At 32.2% G+C, this 17,559-nt stretch overlaps 1 protein-coding gene across 4 annotated transcripts in view; it reads left to right on the top strand.

Annotated features, from left to right (window-relative positions):
* Positions 1 to 11,280, top strand: part of LOC130449454 (probable multidrug resistance-associated protein lethal(2)03659) — a 51,138-nt gene extending 39,858 nt beyond the window's left edge. For 2 of the 4 annotated variants that reach the window (XM_056787272.1, XM_056787271.1), the window contains exons 15-16: positions 1,655 to 1,823; positions 11,108 to 11,280. In XM_056787272.1, coding sequence (XP_056643250.1) covers positions 1,655 to 1,823; positions 11,108 to 11,131 — 193 coding nt within the window. In that variant the 3' untranslated portion in view covers positions 11,132 to 11,280. Of the gene's footprint in view, positions 1 to 1,654; positions 1,824 to 1,902; positions 2,230 to 11,107 lie in introns of those variants that run through there. The other 2 variants (XM_056787270.1, XM_056787269.1) reach the window with 1 other exon arrangement.
* Positions 11,281 to 17,559: the final 6,279 nt, after the last annotated feature.

The following is a 17,559-nucleotide window of genomic DNA, read 5'->3' as shown; positions in this document are numbered from 1 at the left end:
ACAACATTCAGTTTACTGATGGATATACGTTCAAATAAAATGGGAAGGTAAATCGCAAGGATTCTTGATATTAGGCAGATGAGAGTCCACGAAGGATGAGACAAAACTATTCTCAACTTCCAAAATATTTATGCTTAAGCAGAAATTGAAGGAAATCAGATTAATGGGGCAATATTATTTAACAAAACTTTCAATGTTTTCAATAAGTAGTAACGGCACTAAGGCACATGGAAGTTCTTCGTTGTTACCAAACGAATACGGTGAAGCCCTTCCAACACGATTTTTTTATTTTGATAACCAGATATAAGAGGGGGATTAGTATAATTATTACCAATTGAGTGTTAAATAAGTAATAACATGCCAACTAATATTTGGTACATGGTTCTAGATACTGATTCAAAAAACAACTTTTTCCAATAACTTTTTTTCCATATTTGCCACATAAAAGACAGTTTCGAATACAAAGAAATGGGTTTTTTTGGAAAAGTATACTTGATTTTTTGAAACTTGAATTATGTTAGAAATTAGTTTTTTGATAAAGAGGGCTAAGCTTTAAGAAATGAAAGTTGGAAATTAGTAATGTTTGACAAAAATTCAATCTAACCGGTAGATCATCTGGCAAGAGCTCGTCGACTTATCTGTAATGATAAAGATGTAGCTGGTGATCTTTAAGTATCCTTCAAGTACTTGAAGACATATTTGTTTGTCTTACCACATTCATTACGCAAACTTCTGGAATTTTATCGAATAAATTTAAAATAATATTTTTTTTATAAATGGTTCTTGACCTACCAAATTCCAAGTTTCTCGACAGTATAGTTCAATTGATCTAAATGTATTTTTACTCGCTAAGTTTCTTGGAGGAAACTTATATGTATAACGCGCAACAACTGCACTAGACTTTCCTAAACACTCGCCTAAAGTTAATACATGTCAGTATATTCAAAATTCGAGTACATTTTGATTAACAATATCTAATTTAATAAATAACAAGGTTTCAAACCGTGTAACTAGCGTCCTTTATGAAAGTCCGACATAAAAACAAATTCATTGCATGTCTCAGCTTCCAAAATATATTCATATAAAATTTCAATACATTGTTGCCAGTAGTTACGGTAAAATCGTGAAAAAAATGTTTTTTTCTTCAACGTCCTCTATCTTGAATACGGATGGCGTTACGGAAAATTTTCACTGAATAAACCCCAAATATTTTTCAGTTTTCTATCTATCCTAGAGGGTTTTTCGAAAAAAAAAGTATAAATATTTTATTTTATTCTTATGTTCATAATGTCTATATACTAAACTACATAAAAATAATTCAGATAGTAGAAATAAACTAAACGTTAGTCCAAAGAAAGCTCAGTAACTAGAGTTTTCTCAAAAAGTAGAGAACGGCGTCAAATTTTATAGAGAGGAAAACGAATTTTCAAAATAAAAATCATACCTCAGTTTTTTTAATAGCGAGTGAGGTACTTTATATCCAAATAATTTATTTCTATCAATCAACAACTTTCTCACAATAATTCAACTAATTTACTAATTATTTTCTTATATTTCTAAATATTTCGATGTCATTAATCGGAATTGAACGAGAGTTTATGTCAATAAATATTTTTCTGTTTCATTTGCTGTAATTGGTAATTTTTATCTATAGATTACATACAGTTATGGATTCCGATAAGGTTTTAGTCATGGATGCAGGATCAGCTATCGAATTCAATCATCCCCATATTCTGCTTCAGAATCCTGAAGGAATTTTCTATAGTTTGGTTAAACAAACCGGTAAATCGATGGCCGAATATTTATGTAAAATTGCAGAACAGGTAAATTTTTATTAACATCGATTTTGAGATATTACACAACAAAATTTCTGTAATGATATGGTTTCATTTTATTTTACAGCATTTCAATAATTATTATACAGAAGATTTATCGTTAACCGACACTTCATACGACGATAACGTATCTCAATAAATAAACAAAATTAGCTTTAGACTTAATTTATTACAATGTGTACCTGAAAATTGAGAAAAAGAACAAAAAGTTTTGCTTTCTATTTATTGTAAAAAAACTTTTTTTAATTTCAAAACCTAATATAACTTTTTTTTGACAATTTGTATAATTATCAGTATTAAACAATTTTTTTCTATGATTGTATTGAAGTTAACCCTTTTTCATCGATTTTCGTGACTTTTTTTGAACATCAATAATTGTTCATGTTTGTATCCAGTACTGGGTATATTAATACAGGGTAACGCAATAAAACTTGCATATTAAAACATATATAAGAAAATAAATACAAAAGTTATAGCTAAAATAAAAAAAGGAACCTTCTATTCGACGGCACTCCTCTAACCATAAGATGAAATTATTGAAAATTCTCTTTAATAATGATGATGTAATTGTTACCATTTCCCCACAGATATTCTTCTTGAGGTAATTGATATTTTCCAAAATATTACTGTAGAAATTATATTTGAGAAATCTCTAAAAAACAAGTCAAAATGCGTCAAATTTGGCCTCGCCACTTTTCGAAATCAGCCTGTATGAGAATATCTGTTTTACAACCACCATGGAGTCATTTATCGTATGACTGGTGCACTCTCTTGTTAAAATCAAGTCTTAAAAGTTCGAAACATAGCGTTCGGTATCAACAGTGACATTTTCTGAACGCGTATTCTGGCCAAGGAATACGGGTGCCACCACATAAGTGCGGAATTTTCTTCCACTTTCTAGAGAAACCTGAATACGCTTTTTTCTGCTAGATTCATTTTCTCCTGGTTTTTAAGTATTGCCTTTCGTCTACTATTATCTTAACAAACTTACGATCATAACAAATTTGGCGTGAATTGTGTGACAATCATTTTCTACTCTAACTAATTTCTTAATAAAGGCTGATGAAATATCACCAGAAGATTCTAAGCCTATTATGGATATTGCCGTTCGTTAACATTACTCCCTGATTAAATTAGACTTGACCTTCTGGGGCTTATTCAACCATGGTGCCGTTTGATTGTCCAGGAATATAACTTCTCTCATAACCTGTTTATTCATCATTGACGTGCAGTATACAGGGTGTCCTAAGACGAGTTAAAACTATATGTGTATGGCAAAATACTTTTTTTGGGTTTTCGGATACGGTCTTTTTAACTAAAATATTTTCAAAGATGCTCTTCCGGAAGTGGACTGTAACTTTGTTATTTTAAATAGAACACCCTGTATATTGATACATTTTTAAAATCTACGGAAAATTTTAGTATACTTTTGCCTGAAAACTTTTTTCGAAAAATGCCTACTTTTTGAGTTATTAATTTCTTTGTAGAAAATTTGACCGTTGCAGACCCTTATAAATGATTTTTTTTACGAGGATACCCTTGAAGATATGAAAATGGTTTCTATTCGGTTGCCTTAAGCAAGGTCAGATGTGTTTGAATCTACGTTGAAAAATTTTTCATTTTATACAGGGTGCGAATGAAAAGAGCTCATAGTTTAACTTCATAAATATCAAATTTCTTGAAATCTCTTAAAATTTACAAAATACATTTAATATCTGGATAACGGTGAGATTGAGGTATGGGAAAGTATACATGAATTTGCCTCATCTTTTACCCTTCAATCCATTAAAATAGAAAAAACCGGGTGGTTCCATTTAAAAAAATAAATATATTTAATATTTATGAAGTTGAACACTTTTTATACTCCTCCTGTATAGAATGAAAAGTTTTTCAACATAGATTCAAATATGTTTGATATTGCTAAAAGCAACCTAACAGTAATCATCTCCATATCTTTAAGGGATCTTCGTGAAAAATAATTTAAAGGGTCTGCAACGGTCAAACTTTTTACGAAAAAATTAATAATCCAAAAAATACGCATTTTTATGAAAAAAATTTCAGACAAAAGTATACTAAAATTTTACGTAGATCTCAAAAATGTATTGATATATATGGTGTTCAATTTAAAATAACAAAGTTACGGTCGACTTCCGGTTGAACCAGAATTCGGTCATCTTTGAAAATATTTTAGTTAAAAAGACCGTATCCAAAAACCCAATTGTAGAAATTTTCATTGATTACTATAAGTATTTTGCCATATATAGATAGTTTTAACTCGTCGTGGGACACCCTGTATCATAGCTATGATTTCTGTTTGAAAAATGTTGATATATTGGCCGACATATATGGGCTTGTCTCCTTTTTTACCATCTCTCACGTTTTTGTTGGTTTTCCAATTTTTAAGTATGCCTGAAAATGTCTATTTATATAGGAGGGATGGTAACCGTTTGCACATCCCCTTGTACTTAATCTGAGTTAGGTAAATAAACTAACAGCGCCTCCAGTTCTAGGAGGCTCTTCAAATTACCCTCGTGATGAAAACTCAAACTTTCACACGTTCAAGAAACTTCTGGATGACTCCAATTCCCCAGGCATTTATTTTTGGACTAAGTTCAATACCTCAAATTTTTTTATTTGGGCAACATTGTCATAGTGTTATTTTGTAAATTTGTAAATGTTAAGATTGCGCTTTTTATTTGTAAAATAGTGTATATACTTGGACTGAGTACACACCATCAAATTGATGTCGATCGACACACTAAATTGAAACAGTAGAAAAAAAGAAGTGGCTACTGTTACTTTAGCTTGTGAGTAATAGACAGAATTAAACGGTTTGCATCAACTTTTGTTTAATAGATTGGATATTGCTGCAGACAAAAGCTTTTGTTAGTTTAACTTTTATTATAAATTGTACCTCAACTAAGCTATAAAAAGTGTATACGTACAAGATATACCTTTAACTATTTAGTTTTCGAAAATAACAATCATCATTCAGCTACATAAAGAGTAGTAGGTCAGTAAATAGAGCAATTTTTCTCCCAAAAGTTCAACTTGAATTGCTCCTACGATTTTTATTTGTTTTGTGGTCGTCACAGTGTGCCAAATCATCACCAACAATCTTACCACCCTCTTAGGGTGGTCTTTAGACAAAAACGTATTTTTGGGGTGTAATCTCTAAGAAATTTCCAATATAATTGTCAAACTAGAAGCCTCATCATTTTCACTATACATAAAATTAGACTCACCATTTTTGCACAAAACCATGTACTGGAAACTTCCGAAACTTCGATTTGAACCAGCAATAACTGTCGACTGAGCGTCGTGTTTACATCGTGCTCTGCTGGCACTGTAGCAGACCGCCCCTGCGCAACCGGCCGGCGCACACACAGACACGCCACATAAAGCGGTCCGCCAGCTGCCGCTCGGACTAGGTCTCCGGCCGACAATGTACAAGTATAAGAACTTGAGTGCGTTCCTCCCAAGTACATTGCTGAATAGTTCTTTTGGGTGTATTGAATTCTCCCCCGGATATGATGCAGTGCGAGTAAACGTCGACTGAGTTTTATTTAAAATCCTTGCATGTAAGAGCATTTTTATAAAGCCTCTCAAAAAGAGTAGATATTCTCCTCCAGATTCCACTTTGATTCATGTTAATATGTGCGCTTATTCCTGAGATATCAACATTTGAAGTTATCAACTCTATCAAGATTTAATAACCCAAAAAAACTTTCGAAAATAATCGTTTTGAAGCAATACTGGTACTGACTAAATGCTATGGTATTTAACAATTTAGTACTCCTCAACACTTAATTTTACTCGCTAGAAAGATAACGATTTCAGTGATCTCGAGCATTATTTCACGTAGTTAGAAATAGTAGTGTAATGAGAGCTTAAGCTGCAATTTTGCTGCTACTCACTGTGCGTAAGAGAGATGATAATATGTCAATAGAAAGCTGAAATATTTATCTTCAAAATGACGTAAGATTCGTCAAAATCGTACATTTCTATCGGGAGTTATGGATTTTTAATCCCCGCGCTGGTTGAAAAAATGCAGCTTGCCGCGCGCCATGCGGATCGCGAAAACGCATACCTTCAACAATTTTTTTCAGGAATACGGTTCAATTTTCGAAATTGTTGTACTCACCTTTTTTTGTAAAATTTTGTGCCCTTTCTGAACATACAATTTTTTTGTTGATAAGACAATGATTTTCTGAGATATTCTGAAATTACCTCAAAAAACAAGTAGAGAGGTCGCACTCCCCTTAAGGGGTAAGATTCTTCATAGTCCTTTTTACTGGCTTATAGTAAATGAATCTAGAAGTGCAACAGCATGATTCTAAGAGATGTGAGACAGGGTTTGGTAACTCTTAAATCTGTTCCTACATTAAAAAGACGTAAACTGAAGGCTGGCGACCAATAAGGTGTCCACGACTACTACATTAGCTCTAAATCTATCTCCTTCAGCTATTTACCATCTATCTTTGTAGTTTTTTCAGGGGAAACCAAGTTTTGTTCTTAATGCGAGTATGGAACCGACGAGAGCTGCTCAGCTTTTTCATGCCGCTTTTCATCGGAAGAACTTTCATATTTTGGACCAGTAAGAAATCTAATAGCCGAAAATAAATAATTGAGGTAGATGACAGGTTTGCTTTATAGACTACCAAAAAGCGTTTGACTCCATTCGGCATGACTTACTGTTTGACATCCTAAAGGATATAGATATTGATAGTAAAGACATCAGGATCATACAAAAGCTGTATGTACGGAACACCTTCAGATACTTAGGGGAGTCCGGAGTCAGTCAGGGATGCATACGTAGAACGAATTTTTCAGCTGGCTTTAAAAGACTATCAAAAAGGCATTAAAGTAAATGGAACTTTCATAAATAATATTAGGTATGCTACAAGAGCTAGTAATTCTATCAACGAAATTGGAACCAAAAACGAACTCACAATAAACGCGCTTAAAACCAAACTAGCAGACAATACTCAATTACTTGTCAATGGAAATAACATAGAGAAAGAATCAATAGATTAAAATACCTTGGATGTATGTTAAATGAAAAATGGGATTGTGATAGCAATTACAAAAACAGCTTTTACAAAGTTTAATAAGTTCCTAATCCGCCGAGAAGCCTTAGATTGAGGTTAATAAAATGTTATATTTGGCCAATCCTTTTGTATGGTGTGAAAACGTAGTCCCTGAAAGTGAGATCCTTAAACAGAATAGAAGCAATGGAAATGTGGCTGTTGAGCAGACTTCTCATGGACCTAGCACATGACGAATGAAGAAGTACTGAGGAGAGCGGGTGTGGAAAGAAAACTGATCGCGGTAATTAAACAACGAAAAGTATTTTATTTGGGACACTTTAACTCCCAAGCTCATACTAATGGGAAAGATCAACGGAAGGAGAGGATCAGGGCGTAAAAAACATTCAATATAAGAGACTGGTGTGGCTTTCAGGGTGACTTCAGATAATAGATTGAAAGTTTTGGACAAGAGAAAACCTAAACTTTATGGTACTTGAAGAAGAAGATGACAGGTACCGTGTGAGCAATTAAAAACCGCAGACGGCCATATCTCAGAAATGATGATTATATTACTGTTTCAAGGAGAAAAAATATAAAAAAGTGGCCTCGAGAATGCGTATTTTCGAAGCTTTACATCCACCACTAAGGGGCGTAATTGAAAATTGAGTTAGCAAATACGATAATAGAATAACCGGTTGAACTGGCCGTTATTCTCTAATATCAACTCTATTGTATATTTTTGAGACATGTTTATAAGAGCAGCTATAGTACGCTTAAATCCATGTATCTATAAAAACTTATTCATGTTACGAAAGTAGTAGGTACTATTCTACTAAACTGCATGCATAGACATCTCCAAGTTTATATACATACACTTTATTAATTTTTTATAATTTGTTTTTAGTTTCTTCCAATGTTTTTGTACGATATCGAAAACTCGGAATATCTTTCGAGTGTAACTGTTCCTCATAAGTTATTTTGAATTCCATGTTTTTGAAATTTTATTGATTTTATTTTAATGATGGCCAGTAAAATATTTCACTTGAACAATTGAAAATTTAGGTTTTGACATTAAAAAATATCTAGAAAATATGATATTTATAAAAAAGTGCCATCTGCTACGAAATATTTTCATTGGTTGAAGCAAACCAGAAATTTGGTTTATAACCAAGTATTAAGTGGAATAAGTTACAACAGAAGCTCATATTTTCAAAATAACTTCTCAAAAAATTCTAAAGTGACAAAAATATTATTCTTTACTATATTAATTGATATTCTAACATGCAGCAACCTCAATTCTATCTTCGTTCAGATTGGAAGAGGTAATAGATTCAGATACGAAGATGATTGTTGGCGTTTCCCCAAACAGCCGATTGTAGACTGAATTGTTAACTCCACACAATGCAGAAGACACGTCAGAATAAATCAACAATCAATAATTCACAAACTAATATGGAAAATATACAGAAACTCCAAAAAAAGTATTTACATAATTTACAGTGGAACTGATATTAGATCAGACTAGGTTTTTCTAGTTGTTATTGAAACTGAGAACTATTAAAAACATCAATCAATCGATGTACATAAGCTAAATGAAACAAAAAAGACTGTACTTGAGGATGTGAAGCTGATAACAGTATCTAAATCATTTATAACGAATGGAATGTAATTCCATTTTCTCAAAATATATCTACATTAAAGAGCATATCTTGAACATATGCAATCAAATAAACTTTGTACGACTCGTAGATTGAACTAAGAAATGATTTCGGGCCACGGAAGGTTTAAAATAAGAATTGGAAAGTAGAAAATCCTGTGATCATCATCAAGATATTTTGACTTGTATCATTGTCTATCAATCAATAGATGAAATCAAACTAATAGCTTTGATTTACTACGTTCGAGTCGATTAAAAAGTCATTATGTTGGGAGCAAATAGCGGTAATCAAAATTGGAGATTTTCAAACCGAAGATGTAGATACACAAGTAGAGTTGATGTTCAATGTGGACTTATCTGAAGATAGTCTTGAAAGTTAATTATATTTGATTTAGATTCGCATTGTCATTGTTATGTATTCTTTCTAAGGGTTGAAGGTACTTCTGGATAATGTTAAAGAAACTCGAGAAACATAAATAGGTCAAAAACTAAATTCATAACATTCAATTGCTCTCCGATTTATGTTGCAGCCCTATAGATAACATAATCAAGAAGAATTTAGACCTGGATCTTTGAATCAAATGACCTTTTTTGTTATGTAAAAAGCAAGAACAAGGGGGTGAACCCTTTTCCACTCAAGTAAGTCGAGTGGCGCCTGTGGATATTGATCTTGAACTCCTGCAGGCTGCAGTGCTCGTTAAATAAGTGCTTCGGTAGTTGATTCCACAGGTTTGCACTTCTTCAAAGATAAATTGAGAGTCTGGGCGTCTGTAGGTGAACTTGGTGCTCATGAGCTACATCTGCTCGTCGAGTAGGTCTTGCAAATACTGCTCTAGGTGGTATAATGTTGGATAGTTTGGAAGAGCATTTTCCGTGATAGTATTGGCGAGTGTTTCAATAATTCAATGTAAAATATTTGACCTTTTCGAATACCATCTAGTAAAATTTCACATAAATCTGACCCATCGATTGATTTTGATTCTCATATAACGTAAACCATGGTTTACACGGAAAAACAATTTACAAAACTAAGGAAAAGTTACGTGAACATTATTCTGATATTGCTCTATCACAGGAAATGGTTTGTAAGCGGTTCTCTGCCTTTAAAACAGACCATTTTACTTACCACATTCTGAACATCCGAGATAGTAATTTATTGTAACTACTTCGAAAATACGTGCTTTAGAGAGGGTCGATTGCAACATATGAAAAAGGTATCTGCAAGGTGTGCGCCACGATTTCTAGATGCAGATCAAAAACTGTTTGCCATTAGAAATGCAAATGTTTGCATATTTTGAAAAGTATATCAAGTGAATGTTTCTCTCAATGTGCCACAGTAGATAATACTAAGGTACACCGTTATACCTTATATACTAATAATTTAGAAGAAGACAAAATAACACCTGACCATTATTATGCTAATTTACTTATATATTTTGAAGCCTAATCTGAATAAAAACAACCTTAATAATTGAAGAAAAAGAATGTTGTTCGATAACGACAATAAATCTCTGCATTCGCTGGATATTTTGAAAGAAAAACTAAACCAAATTGTCTCAAATCTTTAAATATTGAATTTTCAAAATATTTATGAAAATATTTAGTAGCAGAATACGCAATTAATTTTCTTTTCATATTAAATATATTAGTTATAGAATGAAAGTGATAAATACAAAGCTAATTTTGATAAAATTATTGAGTACTGATTCAATAGATAATTTCAATCATCGATTGATACATTGATGTAGCTATAAATTAATATTCTTCTACAAAATCGACGTTTCGAAAGAAACACTATTCACGTTTTTGGTATGTAAAATTGAAAGACCTGCTAACGTCACCTACATCTTCTACACGCTTTATTAAACTGCATATACGAAATAATATACCAGGTGTGGCTATTATATAACGAAATTGACACTTAAAAATATTTATAATTCACGCATTATCACCTCAAAATATACCTGTCATAAATCACTGGTGTCATCTTTCCCTTGTCATCTGTCAACTGCCACTAGTGACATCTATCATATGTCACGTGTGTTACCAAACATCTTATGCATAAAATGCTCTAAGATCTCATCTATTATAAAGTTTTTTTGCGTAATAATTTAGCTTGAGCTACACAGTTTCATCCTCTCATCCGACTTACTTCTTTTTGACGTTGATTACAACAAGATTGAAGCATCCTTAAGCCACAAGTTCACTAACTATCGCTTCTTCACAATTTAAAATAAAGTAGGGTTCCCACGGAGTCTTATAATATGTACTTCCAAACGTGGTACCCTACCTGCAAATTCGAATTTCTTCTTCATAATCATTAATATACTTAAAGTAATTATATTCTCTGTATAACTATTGCATTAAGCATTACAAGTGATTAATGCAGTAGATGTATTCACACTTACCTAAGACTTCGTGAGAATCCGTCTCAATTGTGTCAGTAGAACAAATATGGGGTATGGAAGAGATTTAAATACTGTACAAAGTCGTGATTATTCTCATAATCTATTATGATTAAATATTGATTGCATTTCAAATCGAATGATAATTTTATGTTTGATAGTATTTTTTTTTCTTTTCAGAGTTATGAAAATCAACAAAAATAAAAAGTGGTTTGATTGGATAAAGCAGAAGTTCCTGTTTGAATGTGATATTTATTTATTTTTTATTACAGAGTTGTTGTTTATGTTTTAGGAAAATATTGATATATTTTTTAAATTAAATTTAGTTGTAAATATATTGTTTTAGTGAACAATTTTGTTTTATTTCACATTGCAACAATTATTGCCAAGTTGAATTATATGCAGAATGCGTATTGTGCATATATAAACACCACAGATAAATTTGCCCAATTTGCAGCATATTTCTTCAAATTTATAGCTACTTTTGCTTCTTCTTCATCGTACATGAGGACTTAATCTGATGTCTACCATCTTGTGAGTGGTCGTCCTGGTGGTCGCTTTTCATCCTATGCAATCTTTGCCAAATGGTCATTTGACATTTTGTCCACGTGGTCTCTCCATTCCCTTCACCGATTTCTCGCCCATCTCACTACATCCTGTATGTCACATATCTCTCTTATTTCATCATATCTCTTACGGTCAAATAATTTGTGTCTGGCTATTGATCTCAGCGTTCGTATTTCAGTAACTCTTAAAATCCGCTTAATTATGATGTTCTCTGCTCTGGTCTATATCTTCTCGGTTCTCTGGATACTGTGAAAGATTTGGTTTCCTTCAGGGATATTTACATGTTAAAACCTTTCGCTATTGGTTCAAACCTATAAAATAGCCTTTGTAAGTCATCTTATACTATTTTATTTCTTTGTTACTTTTGCATTTTTCCTAATTTTTCTACAAATATATGAATATTTATGATACTTCTTAGGTTTTTGTGATTTTCAACATGACACTCATTATATCAGATTCCAGTATCAATCATTATTAATCAGTACTTAGAGCCTTTCCTCAAACTCCTTGATAATATCAATAATTTCCTTGTCAACGTTGTCAAACTTCATTACATATTGTTAAAATCCTTTTTATGTTCTTAAAATGATAGTTGCAACTCAAATTGTAAGATATGGCAACATTGCCATCACCAAGTTTGACATGTTTAATGGTGAAAGTACGCAGAAAGTGTTGTTATAAAATGCTATTCGTTGTTCACAGATACTTGAAACATTCATCTTTGTAAAAAAACATTTTCATGCTATGATTTTCTATGAATCTATGCATTAGCTCCATTCGCATACATTTAATATTGCATCAACATTTGGCTGTCAAGAAGATTTTTTCATGTTGGATACCACATAATTTGACATTTGACAACCTCTAAAAACAGGTCGAGTCAATTAGTGCAAAAAAGTGCTTAAAAAAAATCATTCGTGATGATTCAAAAGACACGGAACTAAACAAAAATCGACTGTATAAGTCTTTGAAAACACATTCAAATCTAATAAAACTTATTCACGTACGAAGTACTTCCCATACCAATCGCAGAAGAAGAATAATTATCTACCACAACAATGCGAGCTCTCACACACTCAAACAAAAAAGTTTTTGTATAGTCAAAACATCGAATTGATGGGTCATCAGCCGAAAAATCCTTGTTTGAATCATAACAGTGCTAGACTAATTATCAATAAAGGCTGGACCTTGTTGTACAACGCCATCTCTTTTATTGGCAATCTCCTTTTACGTCTGGTGAAATTATGTACTTCATCAACTTTTTTTAAGATCTACCAGAAAGATTTCGTTTAGAAAATAATATTTTTGCCATCAAAACTATGAAATTGATATTTATCAAAAGCCAATCCTTGGCTCAAGATAGGGGGTGAAATATACAATATATAGAAAGTTAGGTTGTTCAGATTCCTAGAGCTAAATCTGTCCCACCTGCAGATGAACATAATATTTCCTTCCTTCTTATTTATTCACTACTTTTTATTAGTTTCACTTGATAATAAAAACTATCGATATAAATACGGCACGGTTTAACTGACAGTTCACTAATAGACAACCAACCAACAATTTTGGTTTCCAATAATTTTTTGTCTCCCCCGAATCTTTTTATTTAAGCGATGACTTTACATTTCTCATACTCCAGCTGGGTTCGATGGTTCGATTGCCATCTACTTATCATTACTCAAAGCCTTCGATAGTCTTATAAAATGTACAGAAGGTATTTTCAAGTTAAAATGTTGTGAAAAAAGTTTTTTACGAAATTTCTGACCTAGCTTTCAGGCAGGAAGTAAATTGCCGTCAATCGTCATATTTTGAGCTGCCCTATACACCTCTGCTCTATGTCGATACTTATACCTCTAAATAATACCAATTTTTGTTTTCTCTCTATTTGGTTCTTGCTTCGTGTTTATTCTTCATTTAATTTTTCGAATTTATTTTCTTCATTTGTTATCCCTGCTTTTATCTAGAACAATCTAGATGCTGAGCCTCAAATACCGTCGATCTAGAATTGTATCTTTTTTTCTTTTTTTATTTTTCAGTTTAAACCGCGTATAAAAGTTTAAAAATTACTTAACTTTGCAAAAAGGACTTAATCACGATCCTACTGACAGCGCCAATTAGATCAATAAAAACACATTTATTATAACAAAACTGGAATTTAACAGCAAACTATGACGTTGATGTTTTTCTTATTTAGTTATACTATTTCTTAAACACTTACACTACAATCAACTACCCTTTATAATCATCAGCTTATCACTAATACTTGACTAATTTATTTAAATTCACAAGTTGGTTTTGTATTTCGTACCGTTAAACATGCTCGATTTTATATCAGCAACGACATTTATAGAATTCTAGAAAGTGAACGAACGAAACAAATAAAGTAAAAGACGTTTCTAGAAATTAGTTCTAAACTAAAATAACATGGACAACTCGCTACTGTTTTTAAAAAAAATACACCAAAAGCGCCGACAAACATCAAACGATTCAGTGTGGTTCCATTATAACCAAATAGGACCGTATTCACGGCCCATGTCGTGAACGAGTTCGTAAAAAATTCTATGCTCTGCACAATTTGCTGCGATGTACCGTACAAAGTGGATGGATTTATGAATTTACACCATTTATTTCCACTCAACGTGCATACTTAAATAATAATTAGCACAAAACTATTGAATATTTTTGATGAGCTTTTTTATCATCGTGTAATTAATGAATCGTCAATTATTTTATACTTTGCGTGACATATTCAATAAGTTTCAGCGATAGAATAAAATTTTGATACGGTGTGTATAGTTCCTATGCTGTTTTCATTTGAGTGTGTATGATATAAATACAGATATCATAGAATGATATAAGATACATTTTCTTTTATTCGTTCATCAATAAGTATATTTAATATCACTCTATATTATAGATTATTTGCAATAAAAACTGTTATTATAATGATACTTCCCTAACCCTATCCCCCTATCTACATACCATATAACCGATCTACCGATATGGAAGATCATTGATATAAATACAAAAAGAAGTTGCAGGATCGCCATCTTAAAGCGCAAATAATATAACTCCGTTTTTTTCTCATATCAATACTTTGATACCATTAGATAAATAATTTCTGAATACATCTAATGGAAAAACTCGTGAGGATTCAAAAAATCCATCACAATAGAAAGAATAAATGAAAAATCTCGCAACTTCAGACCACCATTTTGTTTAAAACTAGCCGTACTCAGTGTTAAGCTTAGAACATAAAGTAGTACCACTCTAAATTCTAAGGTGTTGAGGCCATCGGACTGTTTTTTGTCAATTATTTTTCCAAATTTTGATATCTAACCACTATTTTAAGCGATTACATCGATAATTTCTGAACACATCCAATAGAAAAACTCGTGAAAACTCAAACAATCCATCACAATTAAAAGAATAAATATACAATCTCGCAACTTCAGACCACCATTTTGTTTAACTAGCCGTAGTCAATGTTAAGCTAAAAACATAGAGTAGTACCCCTCTAAATTCTAAGGTGTTGAGGCCATCGGACTGTTTTTTGTCAATTATTTTTCCAAATTTTGATATCTAACCACTATTTTAAGCGATTACATCGATAATTTCTGAACACATCCAATAGAAAAACTCGTGAAAACTCAAACAATCCATCACAATTAAAAGAATAAATATACAATCTCGCAACTTCAGACCACCATTTTGTTTAACTAGCCGTAGTCAATGTTAAGCTAAAAACATAGAGTAGTACCCCTCTAAATTCTAAGGTGTTGAGGCCATCGGACTGTTTTTTGTCAATTATTTTTCCAAATTTTGATATCTGACCACTATTTTAAGCGATTACATCGATAATTTCTGAACACATCCAATAGAAAAACTCGTGAAAACTCAAACAATCCATCACAATTAAAAGAATAAATATACAATCTCGCAACTTCAGACCACCATTTTGTTTAACTAGCCGTAGTCAATGTTAAGCTAAAAACATAGAGTAGTACCCCTCTAAATTCTAAGGTGTTGAGGCCATCGGACTGTTTTTTGTCAATTATTTTTCCAAATTTTGATATCTAACCACTATTTTAAGCGATTACATCGATAATTTCTGAACACATCCAATAGAAAAACTCGTGAAAACTCAAACAATCCATCACAATTAAAAGAATAAATATACAATCTCGCAACTTCAGACCACCATTTTGTTTAACTAGCCGTAGTCAATGTTAAGCTAAAAACATAGAGTAGTACCCCTCTAAATTCTAAGGTGTTGAGGCCATCGGACTGTTTTTTGTCAATTATTTTTCCAAATTTTGATATCTAACCACTATTTTAAGCGATTACATCGATAATTTCTGAACACATCCAATAGAAAAACTCGTGAAAACTCAAACAATCCATCACAATTAAAAGAATAAATATACAATCTCGCAACTTCAGACCACCATTTTGTTTAACTAGCCGTAGTCAATGTTAAGCTAAAAACATAGAGTAGTACCCCTCTAAATTCTAAGGTTTTGAGGCCATCGGACTGTTTTTTGTCAATTATTTTTCCAAATTTTGATATCTGACCACTATTTTAAGCGATTACATCGATAATTTCTGAACACATCCAATAGAAAAACTCGTGAAAACTCAAACAATCCATCACCATTAAAAGAATAAATATAAAATCTGGCAACTTCAGACCACCATTTTGTTTAACTAGCCGTACTCAATGTTAAGCTAAAAACATAGAGTAGTACCCCTCTAAATTCTAAGGTGTTGAGGCCATCGGACTGTTTTTTGTCAATTATTTTTCCATATTTTGATATCTAACCACTATTTTAAGCGATTACATCGATAATTTCTGAACACATCCAATAGAAAAACTCGTGAAAACTCAAACAATCCATCACAATTAAAAGAATAAATATACAATCTCGCAACTTCAGACCACCATTTTGTTTAACTAGCCGTAGTCAATGTTAAGCTAAAAACATAGAGTAGTACCCCTCTAAATTCTAAGGTGTTGAGGCCATCGGACTGTTTTTTGTCAATTATTTTTCCAAATTTTGATATCTGACCACTATTTTAAGCGATTACATCGATAATTTCTGAACACATCCAATAGAAAAACTCATGAAAACTCAAACAATCCATCACAATTAAAAGAATAAATATACAATCTCGCAACTTCAGACCACCATTTTGTTTAACTAGCCGTAGTCAATGTTAAGCTAAAAACATAGAGTAGTACCCCTCTAAATTCTAAGGTGTTGAGGCCATCGGACTGTTTTTTGTCAATTATTTTTCCAAATTTTGATATCTGACCACTATTTTAAGCGATTACATCGATAATTTCTGAACACATCCAATAGAAAAACTCGTGAAAACTCAAACAATCCATCACCATTAAAAGAATAAATATAAAATCTGGCAACTTCAGACCACCATTTTGTTTAACTAGCCGTACTCAATGTTAAGCTAAAAACATAGAGTAGTACCCCTCTAAATTCTAAGGTGTTGAGGCCATCGGACTGTTTTTTGTCAATTATTTTTCCAAATTTTGATATCTAACCACTATTTTAAGCGAATACATCGATAATTTCTGAACACATCCAATAGAAAAACTCATGAAAACTCAAACAATCCATCACAATTAAAAGAATAAATATACAATCTCGCAACTTCAGACCACCATTTTGTTTAACTAGCCGTAGTCAATGTTAAGCTAAAAACATAGAGTAGTACCCCTCTAAATTCTAAGGTGTTGAGGCCATCGGACTGTTTTTTGTCAATTATTTTTCCAAATTTTGATATCTAACCACTATTTTAAGCGAATACATCGATAATTTCTGAACACATCCAATAGAAAAACTCATGAAAACTCAAACAATCCATCACAATTAAAAGAATAAATATACAATCTCGCAACTTCAGACCACCATTTTGTTTAACTAGCCGTAGTCAATGTTAAGCTAAAAACATAGAGTAGTACCCCTCTAAATTCTAAGGTGTTGAGGCCATCGGACTGTTTTTTGTCAATTATTTTTCCAAATTTTGATATCTGACCACTATTT

Source organism: Diorhabda sublineata, chromosome 10, assembly GCF_026230105.1.
Source record: "Diorhabda sublineata isolate icDioSubl1.1 chromosome 10, icDioSubl1.1, whole genome shotgun sequence".
NCBI classification, from domain to species: domain Eukaryota; kingdom Metazoa; phylum Arthropoda; class Insecta; order Coleoptera; family Chrysomelidae; genus Diorhabda; species Diorhabda sublineata.
This window is presented reverse-complemented; position numbering and strand designations above follow the sequence as displayed.